The sequence below is a fragment of the Blastomyces gilchristii genome (assembly GCF_000003855.2).
Source record: "Blastomyces gilchristii SLH14081 genomic scaffold supercont1.22, whole genome shotgun sequence".
Taxonomy (NCBI): Eukaryota; Fungi; Ascomycota; class Eurotiomycetes; order Onygenales; family Ajellomycetaceae; genus Blastomyces; species Blastomyces gilchristii.
Genome location: NW_003101660.1, coordinates 499,535 through 513,924, shown reverse-complemented (window position 1 = coordinate 513,924; position 14,390 = coordinate 499,535). Strand labels below are relative to the sequence as shown.

The 14,390-nt window shown below is 46.2% G+C and overlaps 3 protein-coding genes across 3 annotated transcripts; 1 reads left to right on the top strand and 2 right to left on the bottom strand.

Annotated features, from left to right (window-relative positions):
• Nucleotides 1-3,546: 3,546 nt before the first annotated feature.
• BDBG_08172 (uncharacterized protein) lies at nt 3,547-4,459 on the bottom strand. Its single transcript, XM_031723435.1, has one exon. The coding sequence runs from the start codon at nt 4,108-4,110 to the stop codon at nt 3,784-3,786; it is 327 nt and encodes a 108-aa protein (XP_031580598.1). The 5' UTR covers nt 4,111-4,459; the 3' UTR covers nt 3,547-3,783.
• Nucleotides 4,460-4,737: 278 nt separating this feature from the next.
• Nucleotides 4,738-6,643, bottom strand: BDBG_17714 (uncharacterized protein). The gene has a single exon (XM_031725371.1). The coding sequence runs from the start codon at nt 5,201-5,203 to the stop codon at nt 4,760-4,762; it is 444 nt and encodes a 147-aa protein (XP_031580597.1). The 5' UTR covers nt 5,204-6,643; the 3' UTR covers nt 4,738-4,759.
• A 2,111-nt stretch (nt 6,644-8,754) lies between these two features.
• On the top strand, nt 8,755-14,377 carry BDBG_08169 (C6 zinc finger domain-containing protein). The gene is made up of 8 exons (XM_031723434.1): nt 8,755-9,288; nt 9,403-10,294; nt 10,348-10,460; nt 10,539-11,990; nt 12,060-12,143; nt 12,198-12,394; nt 12,479-13,019; nt 13,091-14,377. The coding sequence occupies exons 2-8, from the start codon at nt 9,680-9,682 to the stop codon at nt 13,311-13,313; spliced, it is 3,225 nt and encodes a 1,074-aa protein (XP_031580596.1). The 5' UTR covers nt 8,755-9,288; nt 9,403-9,679; the 3' UTR covers nt 13,314-14,377.
• The last annotated feature ends 13 nt before the right edge of the window (nt 14,378-14,390 follow it).

Genomic DNA, 14,390 nt, shown 5'->3' with positions numbered 1-14,390 from the left:
GAGCGAGCATATACCATGGAAATAGTAGAAGCGCTCTGGTGGTCGACATACCCCATCGGACAACGTCAGGTCATCTTTTCGCTATCGTTGTCTTCTTGACCGGTGATGTCTGTCATTCCCATTTCTCCAAAAGGTTGGCCACGGAATGAATGTTAGCCTACAGCAAGCGTACAACATTGGCTGGAAGCCGGGAATTTCTGCTTCATATTCTTGTAGACGCGTAATAGCTGAGGGGCCAGAATGCCTGCTAAAAATCTCCATGTAACGCCATGAATGCGAAGTGCCGCCCGGTCCGCGGGGGAAGAAGAACAGACAATCAAATACCTCTAACTTGCGCCAACTAGGAGCAATATGTAACGAACGTTTGTCAAAACGATGAGGGAATATCTACCATGAACTTGCCGGCCAATCTTGGATTTGAATCCTATCTCCACCCCCTATTAACAAGTAGGAGGTCCAAAAAGTTTCGGGCACTAGCTGATAGCAGTTTTGTTGTAGTTATGCCACCGGGTGGGTGCCGATTGTCCAGAATGACACCTCAATCCTCCAGTAGTTACAGTCACTGGCTTGTAACTGATATCTGGAAAGCTACTTAAGAAATAGAAAAGAGCCACGATCTGGGCAGCCAGCCATGGCGCCTGTTCTTTTCAACTGTGCACCTGAAAGGGGAACCGAGAATATGGATGAATAGGGGGGGGGGAAATCTTGAAATTGCCTGGGGATTTCGTCAAGCTCCTCATGGATGTTTCAATCCCGTTCTCATTCTTCCGTAGAACTAGGATGTAGGGGCCTTAATTATTAGTGTACTCGGTACGTTTCTTTAATCTCGGGAGGTTTTGAAGAAGCCTTTGATTTCTTTCAATAATGGTCGATGAGTTTAACTACCTTCCAATCATATCTCACTCTTGGGGAACTATTTCATCCTTGGAAAATGTTTCTAAACAATGAGGGTGACAGCACATTCTAACAATAATAATAATACATCGGTGTCCACTCCATTATTGAATGAATATCTTAACTGGAGGTTCCAGACATTTACTGCGTATTATTTCCCGTTCCTCGTAACGGATTAAATCAATCAAGGGATCAAAATCAATCCCATTTTGGTGGCTGAAAAGGGCCCCCCATCATCTTTGTTCCTCCCTCCCTCAACGCCTCCCCGAGAGCTCACCGATCTCTATTTCGAGTTGAAACATGTTATAACTGGCGGGGGGGAAGGCAGGCGACTATTTTCCAATCAAATAATATCTCTCAAGCCCATCATCGCATGCCACCTGAAGACAGGACTGGCCTGAAGAATAATATTAAATAATAACCAGCCTGGCCACGACCCTGTGCGCCATTCAGCAAAAGCCATCCATCCATCCAGCCAATGCGAGGCGTGTGCGAGCAGGTCGCCATCAAAGTTTGCGGGCTGAAAGCTAAGTGGTCCAGGTCTCAAATGGTGTTTTAACCCATTCTTGAAAATCAGGGGGCAATCAGACCTCTCATCTGAAAAATGATGAAGATGTTTGTGATTGGAAAAAAACCAGGTGGATAAGGTCCTTAAATACCTCCCTCGAAAGAACTCATAAATCTGTCGCCAGAGAAAGCTGTATACTCCACACGCAACTGGTCATATTTCCAATTTCGCCCTCAGTCCGTCGTTCCCCTCAAAACCCTTTTTCCCTGCCGGCGACATGGCCCATTATTGTTTGGTCCAACACGAGGGGGACCAAGGCACACAAGGCACCGGCGAAGATGTCGAGTAAACATCACAGCCTGCCCGAAGCCAATGCCAGGCAGGCTATTATCTCACTTCCTTCTCTCTGGTCAACCTGGGAGGGGTTGGATCTACAGATTTACAGATTTACAGATTTACAGAGGACTGAGCATTCCACTTAGTTATTGAAAAGCAAACATTGGCATCGGATGGGGTCTCAGGATATCATTTTTTTCAATAATAATGAGAGACCTTGATGCTTTTCTGGGGTAACTGTCTGGTTGGTTATTTTGAAAAGATGCGGTCATAAATGCCCCTCTAGCCACCGCTTCTGATTGCGATAGATGCTTCATCCCTTACCCCTGCGATAGGTGAGCAACCCGAGTATAAAACTTCGATTCTTAGTTACTTTTGATGGATATTTACATTTATCGGGATCCTCCCAAGTCACAGCATCCACAGACCTATTTTCATCGCAACGGGCTTGGGCAGGTTGGACTGATGCCCAACGTATCACTTTTGGGCTGCTGTCCAAAACGATGCCTGCAGCGAAAGAAGCTTCAGCCCCATGATTTTTGTTCAAAACAAGACACGAAAGGAATAATAATATTAATATTAAATAATAATAGCAGAGCGATGTATTATTCTAGGGGAATGAAAAATAACAATGAGTAATAATAAGTTAACGAGAGATATACGCTGTACGCAGTAATACGAAATACATAAATAACTATTCAAAGGAAAAAGGAAAAAGGAACCAGGAAGCATTCATTGTATTAAGGTTAACCTAGGAAGCTACCATACCATGGCCTTGGGAAAGGGAGGAGGTCTGGTAGCAGCAGCTGATTGGTCCATGGCCAGGAAACAAGAATACCCTGCCCAGCTGCTCGGGAGCATAGCATGCCGAGTTCTAGGGTTGAAAATCGCTTGATACTTTGATACGAACGAACGCATTAAGAAGCGAGAAGCGAGAAATCGAGAAATCGAGAAATCGATTGGGATGGACAAAGCAAAATGTATCCCCCCTTGGTGTCAGTTGGAGGGGCTAAAAGGAGTCAGCAAAAGGGTTGGGTTATGGGGCGACATCCTGGAGCAGTAATAATAACCAGTCAAACTTTACAAATCATACATTTCACCTGATTCTCACTCCTGTTTTGATGTTGTTCTTCCTTCCTTAAGACTTACCGAAGAAGCTGAAAGCAAGACAGGAATACTCAAGCAAGCCACCACGACCCCTCTAAAAGCCAAGTGGGGGGACGGGCAAAGGTAACTATGGCAGGAAGTTCTTGATGATCGAGAGAAAGAGCAGAGAAGGAGCCGGGGAACGATCTGCTGGTGATCTCTATTGATTTACGCTGTAGCGTTGCCTTTTTATTTTTTATTTTTTATTTTTTTTCGTTTTGTATTTTTTCCACCCTCCGATCTCTCCACTGTTTTTGATATCTACGACGAAAGAGAGCTGAAGTTCTAGAAGTGGTCGATTGGAACGTGGTGAACGGAGAGCCACATGCCATCCCATCCCCTGTCAGGGGCAAGGTCGACAAGAATGCGCCCCTATCAATAATCACAAGAAGACCACAGTCTGTTGACTCTCTGCTGTTTAGCCCCAATTGGCGTCTGCCCAGTTAACCCTATGTGGAGCTAGAATAGGAGACATCCATCACAAGACGAAAGAGTGGGGATTCGGAAAAGGCGCTTCCTTCGCCTTTCGGGGGTTGTTGGATTTATTTGCTTGGAAGTTGAAACGAGCCTGCAGGCGGCGAACGGAACGGGGGTGAACAGCGGAACGGCTGCCTGCCTTCCCCGAACCCGCGACCAGGGCGGTGGTATTTCCCCCCCCCTGTCTGGCAGTGTGGCACCCACCGGCTGCCACCAGGGAATTGGTGATGATGCAAGAGAGGGCGCAAGAAGCGAGAGATTTTTTATTTTAGGAGCTGAGGCCCAAGACGGGGGATGAGGGAGGCTGTTCACCCCTCCCCCATCGTAGATAAACCCCCACCTAACTACCATTGAACCCAGGCAGAGCGTAAGCACGAGCGAGCATGGCTTTCTGTTGCTAGGGGAAAAAAGGGCGGAGGTCTTCAAGACCACGATCTTCCCAGGAACATGGAAAGTGGGCTGTATAGACATTTTATTTCCATCTCATTCCATATGCTCCCCCAATTCGTATTTTGTTTCCCGCTCCCTCGACGTTGGGAAAAGGGGTACATATTGTTCTCTAGCCCAACACTGAAGAGAGCATTTTCCCTGATGCCAAAATAGCGGTATTTTTTTTCTCCCCCAGCGATCTGCCAACGCTCCCCCTCCCACCGCTTCGAGGTCCACAATTGTGGGCTGTTGAACTTGGCAGGGATGCAAAGCTCGATTGCACAGTCTTGGTGTCTCTTGTCTGGCCAACCACTGGACATTAATGCGACGACTGAGCCGGATTTGCTTACCCCTCAGACAGACGCCGTCGTTATTGGAGAACCCAAGCGTCTTGGATCAGGCGGAGTTTCTCGGGAAATAATACGCTGCGTATACTCGTGAAGAGCAACCTGTTCCGTTTTTTCTATCATATCTCATCATCAATAGCTGGCAACCAGATGGGCTGGTTAGCAAGGAACGGTCTTTTATCATTTGCCCAGATGAAAAGGTGATGTCGACGATGAAAGAAACGTTGTAGGTACAGTAGCAAGCAAGACTTGACATCCCCATATATCGGATTAATAATATCTTCCCCGTGCATTCTAGCAGATCTGCATGGGCAAGCTGGTTGTCTGAAGCTTGAGCAAGTTGAAAAAGCCACTTTGGGAAATCCAGGGATACTCAGCAGAAACACGTGGGGAAGGGACTGGCGGTGGCTTGTATTGAAACGTGGAATACAATACCGTATTGTGACACGGTATCGCGTACAGGATGTTCTTTTTCGTGTAATAGTTTCATGCCCCTTATGAAAGGGGTACATATATATATATGTATGTTGAGACAGCAAGAGAATGCATGCGATATCAATTGTTCACGGACGTAGGTTACCTAAATTTGAACTGTCAGCTGTGCTCATTACCAATTTGATTTTTATACTTTTATATATAGATAGATAGATATATTAAGAAAAATGCATCCACCATCTGCGTGACAAGAGGTTTGGAAGGTTGATTGATTCGCTTCACGATCATGATAGAAATAGCAAAGAAAGTACCAAGCAAGCAAAAAGTCATTTTCCTCTCCGAAAACTAAGTTCCTCATCTCACAAACAGCGCACAGAACAAGAATAAATAAACAAATTGCAGGACGGTGACTTGCATTTCCCTGCATAGTGAGGCTACGCTTCCTTCCTTCTATGCGGGAGTCGCCATGACCCGGAAGAGACATTATTGCTCTTCTTTCGCACTCAACAGTTTCCACATCCTTATCAAAAGGGTAAGCCCATGCTTGTGTTGCCCTCGCTTCCTGAGCGGTTCCCTTGCCAGAAACCAAAAAACGCCAAAAGCCAAAATAAAAAATGTTCCAGCCATGCATCCGCTATGATCTGACCCGACGGAGCTCGATATGGACCATCTCAGAACACAAAATGAAACCAAAAAGGCTCCATACCCGATAGCCTGGGTTGCGGGATCCGGCCAGTTTGTCGCCAGCGTCACGACTAAGGCTTATTCTGATTTCATCGTGGGTCCATAAGACCTCGATTTCTCATGTAATAAAAGTAAGTAAAACTGTCCAGACTGGATTAGAGTTTTTGGAGGAGGGATGTCAGCCGCGTTTTCCCCGCTTAAAATGATAAAGTGTCAGACAGACACATCATACGAGAGCCGTTTGCGCGAAATCCCTCTTCGTCTGAGTCGCAAAACCGTTTTTTATGGGAAAGTTGATCACCGTTGATCTTGCTTCCCACCTCAGCCTCTGGCGACGTCGCCTTCCGAACCCCGAGTCCTCTGATCTGTGGATCACTGCGATCAGTTCCGTCGTATTCTGCACCCCGCATTTATCGAGGGGGTGAGTGAAAAGGGGGGTGAGCCGGTCCTCTCGGTGTGAGATTTTGGCAGGCATTCGCAAGACTTTTCAATTTCTGAATCTCTGTCTATCTCATGTGTCCACCAGTGGACTTTGCGCGGGGAGGGGTTAAGGAGGCACCAACAAGAAAGTATGAAATGGTGTCTCCCAGGATAAGTATCCCAGCAGGAGCTAACTTAGTTCATAGCAAGGTGCAAGCAAGGTGAGTCCCGACGGCTTTCCGCTCCCTGTTGGTCGGAAAGGATGAGGCGAGAATCTTGGAAAATGTCAAGGCGAGGGTTGAAGGACTGAATATTATTCGTCCACATTGACTAGTGAAAAAAGCGTTCAAGCCAATGGGAGAAAAAGCAATTCGTATAAAAATCATAAAAATCACTTGGGGAGTGATATTCCATATCACGCGCGTCTTATCAAGTTAAGAGGAAATGCGCCTTTGAGATACCGTTCATTCATCAGTTCGTGACTCGGGAGCGTTCGGTAAGTGAGAGAGCAGTTGTGAAAGGAAAAGAGATACTCATTTTGAGCAAGCCAACTGCAGGATTCTTCCTTGCACCCAAGCCGCACTTGAGCAATGATCGATGACGACTTGCTACGGGAAATAAATGGCCAGTACTCCGTAGTTGAAGCAGCATATTGTGCGTACGCTCAAAAAACGAGAGAGCAACCAGCTAGTTGGTTGCCCCTCGCTGAGTGGCTGAAATTCCCTGCCCCGAACGAAAAGTTAGCTCCAGTAACCCGACATGATAGAGATTATCAACAGTGATTTTGTCGCTTGTGGCTGGCATCTCGAAGTCACCGGCCGGGGGATTTCGCGGCCTGGTCGTTTCCCTCCCAGCGACGCTGAGGGGTCCTTTCTGGGATTCTTCGGCTGTTTACTATTTAGCCATCGCTTTCAAGCTAGTCAATAATTGTATCCTTAAGATCGTCAAGTCTTCGACGGAGGGATTCATTCCCCCATCTGCTCGGTAACGTTGCTCAGTAGTCCATGAGGCGGGAACCTTAGAAGCTGCTATGGTCTACCCCTATATTTTCGTTAGTGGCTCCCTAAAATTATAGGGCTCTGCTAACCAAAATACTGAGGGGTCATTGAGATTTTGATGGATGTCAATTCATACAGATTCTGAATGATTCAAAAATAACATTTTGAAGCTCAGAAAACTGAGAATATAGAATGGTTTTTAATAATATATCTCACTTATGTTTTCTATTGAAATATTTGAATAATAGAGTGCGGGTTAGAAGTAAATGACCACCCAGTATTTTGGTTAGCAGAGCTCTATAATTTTAGGGAGCCACTAACGAAAATATAGGGGTACAATGTTAGACTGCAGTACACGGCGCAGACCGCCTCCCTCCCTTGGGCTCGATTCCCCCACTTGTCTGCTGGGCTGGGGTCTACTAGTTAGCGTCTTTCATGCAGAGTGGAGAGGCTGCTAACTATTATTCATCATCATCTTGGCGGCTGCTAGCCTAGGTGGATAGCTAGAGCAATACAGAGTTTCCTGATCCTCTCCTTTTGCGCCTGTCTCCACGCGGTATGTTAGAATGAAGCCATACTAAGGTTCTGCTCATAGAGAAACTCGTGCGGGAGACTTGTATCAGCCATCTGGTCGTGGTGGTATTTCCCAAAACAGAGGGTTTATTTCCCAGCTGGTTGCCCAAGTTTATCTCTCTGCGCTTCGCCGCGATTGCGAACAAGGGTGGATTCCCCAATAATCAACTGCTGATGTTGAAGGAAAATCCCTAGTTTTGCTGCGGAAAACGGTTGGAGAAGCTGATAGCACTAGTAGTATGGGCAATCACATCACCACGCTTGACGATACGAGGGAGGTGGAGTGTACGGCCGCAGGAACCTTGGAACTCTTTCGATGGTTCCAGGGCGAAGGCAAAAAGAAAGGCTTGAAGTTGGTGGTGTCTGCCCGCCAATAATATATATCAAAAGCACAATGGTCAAAGCAGACCTGACAAGCTTGGTCTATCCGATCCAACGGCGGTTGTTGTGTTTGTGTTTGTGTACGGAGTATTATTAATTATTATTGATCTTGCACGCATGTAATCGCGTATACCAAAACGCGTATACCGGTATGGTATGTACTGTATAGAAGAACTATGTACCAATACCATCTCCACCGCTGTGGACAAGCAGCGCCCCTAAGGGAAAGCTATCGTAACCAGGGCCCCGACAGCATTTTAGTAGAGTTCACCATGAATGACGGACACTGCGCCTAAAGCGGGCCCTGGAGAACTCGTCACCAAAGTGGAGTTTGGCGCACGATGCTGGGGTGGAAATGGTGCTAGGAATTGGTGAACATTTGGGAACTTGAAAACCATCGAATCTCGCGCAAATCTGGCGTAGGCCTCTGAAAGATCGAGTTCCAACTTTCGTTGACAGGCCCACAGGGGCAAAAGGGTAGTAACAAAAAAAAAAAAAAAAAAAAGAAAAGAAAGGGGTAGTGGATAGATAAAGACGCGGAAAAAGGCTCCCGACAATCTGGTTAATTATGACAGAGAGCTGGGATGCGAACAGACAAAACAAAAAGAGCCCAATGAATGCTGGGAATAGTTACAGGAAAAAAAAGGCAAAACTCCAGCACAAGGGTGGAGCAGAAATCATGAGAAAAAAAAGGCAGCAGAAAAAGCAATAACAGGAGAAAAAGAAAATACAGATCAAATGACAGACGGCCATTTGATCTTATTATTATTATTATTATTATTATTATTATTGACAGGCGATGGATGAACAAGGGCGGCGGGCAGGCTGTAAATGTATTACAGTGACAACCAGGCAGCTGGTAATATATATATACTGTACTGCACCGGTCAATTGGCAATTGGGCATATAATTGATATATAATTGATATATATATCACTTTGGGCTGCCAGGCGCTCACTGCTGTACTGTACATGAACATGTACATGTACTTTACATTGCTGTACTATACTGTACTGTTTACCATACTGCCCTTGTATTTACAGCCTGTTTCTCCTTGAAGCTTCAACTTCTCCTTTGCTCTCAATTCCTCCTGGCTTCAATTCCCTCCAGCCCACTTTATATCCCAGCGCTTGAAAGTGCTTGTGTTGTGGTGGGAAGAAAAAGTGAGGATATCCCAGCTGCTGTCCTGGTCGGTCTGTCATTGTTCTCATTATTAGATATATATATATTACTATACTACTACTACTACCTTTTGTTCCTTGGACCGTGCTAGGTTTTTCCTGGCCTGGCATTTATTTGCTGGTCTCTTCGCCCTGCCTGTCCTGCCTACAACAGTATCCGCCCACCACCACCACCACCTCCACCTCCACCTCCACCACCTCGGTCGGGAACACACATCTCCCCCTCCGCTTCAACCCTCCCCATTTCTGCCGTCCAACCCCTCTGCGCATAGTATTCCATATCGACGCAATCTCTAGTACTTGCTATCCAGCTCTGCAGCACCGTTTGTTGAACCAGCCGGTTCCTGCGGGAAACTAAGCGGGACCAGTGCAAGCATTTTAACTTCCCGAGCCACAACCAAGGATTCGAAAAGCGAAAGCGAATTGTGACGTCCCCGAACTGCTGGGCTCCTCAGCGCTTTGTTGTCAGGCTGTTGCAGGTAATGATAGAATCTCGGTTTCCTTTATAAACGCTTGTTTCCCTTCTCTCCTCTTCCGCCGGTTAGATGTAAGAAACTGATCTCTCTCCCTTTTTTTTTTCCCTTACAATTTAGTTGTACTTCGCAGCAAGCAGATTGGATTATATCGGCCCATGTACCGTGACAGCAAATATTTCTTGTTAGCGGCAAAAGAACCAAATCTAGGATATATTCTACCGTCCTTGAGATTCTCTAGACCCCTCCATCTCGCTCTCAAACCGGGAACGGCTCTGTAAAATCGCCATGCTGCTAGTTTTGCGTGTTTTGTGTGTCTGATGCTGGATATTTTACTCTGCTAGAAATTGATTATTGAAGGCCAGTAGATGGTCTGGGGCTTGGTAAGCCGATTGAAATGATGGAAATGGCAACAGAGGACAAGTCCAAAGCGCACGTTTTACCGGCGTCCCAACCTGGTCATCGGTTGCCCGCCCCTCCTCGGGGCCATTATGAACCCGGGTGGCGCCCATATAATACTTATGACGGCCCCAACCCGGAACATCATGGTGAGACCCCGCGTGCACCACCTGTGTACATGGCTTCGGCACGTACCAACCCACATGCACCTCCCGAAATGTCGTATGGACGACCAGGTAGTATCTCAGCTCCTCCTCCCCAGGCTCCCACTGAGTCCCACCCACCCACTGGCTCGTATCGGCCCATGAACGGCTCCCAAGAGCAGGCGCAGCACCCGCAAGCACCACCGCAACAAGCTGGACCTGGACCTAGCAATTTCCAACAGCCACGGATGGGATACCCTCCGGATGCGCGCCATCTCAACGGCGAAACTCAAGGAATACCGATGTACACCCATGGTGATCCAATGCAACCAATACCTGCCTCACAACCGTACACCTCTGGAGGACATGTACCTCCTACCCCAGGATTGTATGATACGAGTAGTTACTTTCTTGCTCAAGCTGGAATGCCTCTAGCGAACCGTCAACGAAGGACGACGCGAGCTCAGCAGGTAAAATACCCATTTTGCCCCTGTTTGATTAGAGCCATCTGACGGTGGTCTAGGCTTGCGACCAATGCCGCTCACGGAAAGCGAAATGCGATGAAGGTCGACCGGCTTGTAGTCATTGCAAAGAAAATAATGTTCCGTGCGTCTACAAGGATGTTCCTCCTCAGAAGTAAGTTTTATATAGTTGTCTCAATCATCCCAAACAAACAAAGGTTTATAGGAGCCTGACGTGAAACTGTTTGCAAAGGCAAGAGAGGTCGACTCAGATCATCATAGAAAGAATAGACCGACAGGAGGAGTCAGAAAAGGCTGCAAGAGAAGACTTGATGACACGACTAAATGAGATGAAGGCTCTTTTAGCTGGGGTCAAGTCGCAAATAGATGCTATGGCTGGTTCTACTCGCCCAAGAAAACAGAGCCATCTGACGCCGTCCCTCGCGAAGGTGGAGGCAAATGCGAATTTTATCGCAGCCAATCTCAAATCACCAGAAAAACAAACCCCGGTTGAGCGTCTAGACAGCGACGAAACTCGGGTTTCCGAGGATTACATGAAAGAACTGCACGGTTCTGATGTTGGCGAGCTGTCAATACCAATTGAACATACGACTGCTGCCCATAAGCTACTATTATGGCCATCTATTCAAAAGCTGCTCCCTGAGAGGATCGATGCCGATTATGTGATGCAGCTGGAAGAAAATCGTGGTCCCCTCAGGTTGTATGGTATTGGAGAGGGCGATGACACTTTTGCGGAGAGCCCAGTTACTTCACATACAACCCTAGAGCAAGACCCTACTATTGCATCTTTAGCCAGTGCAAATGTATGGGGCTCGGGTTTTGGATTTCCTTCTGGATTTGACACCAATAGATTCTCCATGCAACCGCATCCAGGTGGATTAACTCCCTACGGTACCTTGAATCTCGAAGCGGACACTATTCAAAGATACTATCAGAGTTATCTAGATAACATGCACGCTCTCCACCCATTCCTTGATGCATCGGCATTGCACCAGATGGTTTGCAATTTTGTTAACAATTACAGCCCTCGCAAACCCGCTTTCTCATTCTCACCTCAAATACCACAAAGCCATAACGAGAGAGTAGCTGCAATACCCAAAGGTAAAAGAAAACGATCCGCCGAAGTGGCCTTTGAAGTAACCCCAGAATCGATTCCTGAAAACACTGGAGCTCTCAGCACTGTAATCCACAAGTCTTTGGATAACGCTGTTGTCCTTCTTGTGTTGGCTCTGGGCTCAATATGTGACGTTAAAACAGTTATACCTGGGCCATTGAACCGGAGCAACAACGCACAATCCCCTTTACAATATCAACAAATTACCACAACTTCCCCGACCCTATCCGATTCCGGGAAACTGTCAGCATTCCATCCTCCAAATGAAGAGTTTTTTCCATTGTCAACGGGACATCACCGAAGATTTTCTGCTGCAGCACATCATTCTACAGATTCCTGGAACTCAACGGATCAATCTGACCCGCCGTTGCGAAACTTGGATATCATTCCTGGCCTAGCATATTTTGCGTTGGCGTCAGATATTCTAGGTGATGTGCTAGGTGGTGGTGGTCTGAAACACACGCAAGCTTGCTTGCTCGCGGCCCTGTATACTGGGCAAGTCGCGCGCCCCTTTTCAAGCCATGCTTGGATATGCGAAGCTGCTCGGGCTTGTCAAATTCTTCTCCGACCGTAAGCCACCATCTTTTCATTTATAGAATACCCCAAGTATAGATGGATGGACTGACCTGTGTCTATTAGCCGCACATTTGATCGTATACCGAAGGGAACGCGCCAGAAAGAGCTAATCAACTTTGCCTTTTGGACGTGTCTACAGCTTGAAAGGTACAGCCACGAACGGTTCCTCGATTCTATTTACTTGAAGCTCATATATTTTAGTGACATTCTCGCCGAACTGGATCTTCCGGCTAGCGGGATAAGCCGCTTCGAAGATCGGGTTTATACCGAAGCTGGTCTCTTCATAAGTACAAATGAACTACAGACCCCCGATCCTCTTACCATGATTTACTATGTTGCGCAAATTCACTTGCGGAAAGTTTTGAATCGAGTCCACACGGAGTTATACAAAGCTGAGAGTATGTACTCTAGCTTTACAGCCGATGTTTCGTAATTCGCAAAGTGAATGACGAGCGAAGACTAACGTAATAACGTGTTCACAGCACCTGAATCTAGGGGACGAAAAGTATCTTGGTCGACCAAAGTACAAGAAGCCCTAAGCTGTAATCTCGAAGCATGGAGAACTGGACTACCAGACAACATGCGATGGGAGGAAACCGACCCCCCTTCTGACAATATTATCATCGCACGAATGCGGGCGAAATACTACGGCGCTCGCTATATTATCCATCGACCCTTACTCCACCATGCCCTGCACCCCATGGCCAAATCTCTTCCAGGGACTGCCAATTCCGTCCCATCACCCAGCGCTTCAACTGTGTCCAGTTCACAGTCACAAGCGTCGCCGCTGTCGGCTAACCCAGCTCATCTTCCACACGGTATGGAGCGGCTCACGAGTGATATGGGCCCCCCCAGCAGGCCAGTGGTGCACTCCGAGAACCAACACCTGTCTATCAAAACGCTTGATTCGAAAATCCGTAAGGCTTGCCAGGCGTGTATTGACGCGGCAATACAGAGTACGATAGCATTTGATGGCGTCGCGGGACGACCGGTTGTCACTAATATCTTTGGAACGGCACACGCGTAAGTTCAAAATAGCACACTCCGAGTTATTTCAAATACATTTTAGCAAAAATCCTGACGGAAAAAATTAGGCAATATGGAAATATGCTCGTTTTATCCGCAACCTACATGTCACCCCTGTCACAGCTCGTGGACAGAGAAACTCTCCGAGCATTGCTAGACCGCACAATCAACTTTCTATTACAAAGCCGGCATATTTCCCCGACCCTTAGTAAAGATGCCGAAATACTGACGTTAATTCGGCGAAAAATATTTGATACTCCGACCACAAGTTTTTCGTCCGTTGAGGGGTGACCGAAGTCACCATCGCCATTTCTATTATTGGCGGTTCTTGTGGTGCTTTTCTCTCTTCCTTCTATTTTCGCTATACATATTCTCCCATCTATATTCTCCATACTTAGTCATATTTTTTTAACTTAATTTTTTTTTCATTTCGCCATGAATTCTTTTTTCCCTTCGGGTTGACGTTGCTGATTTAGTCTATATATTTCTCTTTTGCCTATGCGCTCTCCCTTTTTCTCAGTCTATTTTGTTTTATTGATGTTCAAAAGATCTTTCTATTTTTCTCTTTCAAGAGCTACGTATGTACATGTTTTCTGTTTGGTTTAGCTTCCTGTTCTGCTCTTTTTCTTTTTTTCTTTCAAATACTGCGGGATATCCACTTCCTGTTTTTTTTTCTTTTTTTCTTTTTTTCGATTCACGAGACCCTTCTGGGTCACAAGTTTGGCGATGTGATAGTGTTCAACCCTTTTTTTCTTTTCATTGTTGCCTTTAACTCTACACCGCTCTCGTTATTATCTACTGGCCTATTTCTTTGTCCTCAGGGTGGTGTGATTTTGAATTTGGTTTTAAATTTTGGTTTTAGTTTTTCGTTGGCTGTTTGTTTTTTTGGATCTTCCTTGGACTCGAGGGGGACTTGTTCATCTCCATATTTCCCTCATCTATCATTTCATCATATATATGGATATATTCCTGTCCATTGGGCGGTCGTTGTGATCTTATATATTATTTTACATATACTTGAACGCGAACCTCTTGGGTTTGAGTTTTACGCGCATTTAGCCTTTTGGTTTATTTGATTCTTCTTGGTCCATTGGATCCAACGATTGTGTATATTCCAAACGGCGACAATGAGCCCCGGGCAAACGGAGTCAAGACGACAAAATTGGTTTTGAATAGCCCGGTAAGGGAGTTTTTTCCTTTTTTTTTAATTTACCCCTGTATAGACTTGAATACAATAACTACTCCGTAGTGGACACACACTTGGGTCATGCTTCTTGCAAGCCTTATTTGGTCACCCTTTATTATTATTATGATTGAAAAATTATTGGCGAGAATTAACCGAGGCACCAACTGCAGAACGCTTCTTTC

What these genes read in the sequence shown, in the direction of transcription:
- BDBG_17714 (XM_031725371.1), bottom strand. Translation starts at nt 5,203, where the DNA reads ATGCATGGCTGGAACATTTTTTATTTTGGCTTTTGGCGTTTTTTGGTT.
- BDBG_08169 (XM_031723434.1), top strand. Translation starts at nt 9,680, where the DNA reads ATGATGGAAATGGCAACAGAGGACAAGTCCAAAGCGCACGTTTTACCG. An exon ending in GGAGTTATACAAAGCTGAGA is followed by an intron (nt 12,395 to 12,478) that starts GTATGTACTCTA and finishes ACGTGTTCACAG; the next exon opens with CACCTGAATCTAGGGGACGA. An exon ending in ATCTTTGGAACGGCACACGC is followed by an intron (nt 13,020 to 13,090) that starts GTAAGTTCAAAA and finishes GGAAAAAATTAG; the next exon opens with GCAATATGGAAATATGCTCG.
- BDBG_08172 (XM_031723435.1), bottom strand. Translation starts at nt 4,110, where the DNA reads ATGTCCAGTGGTTGGCCAGACAAGAGACACCAAGACTGTGCAATCGAG.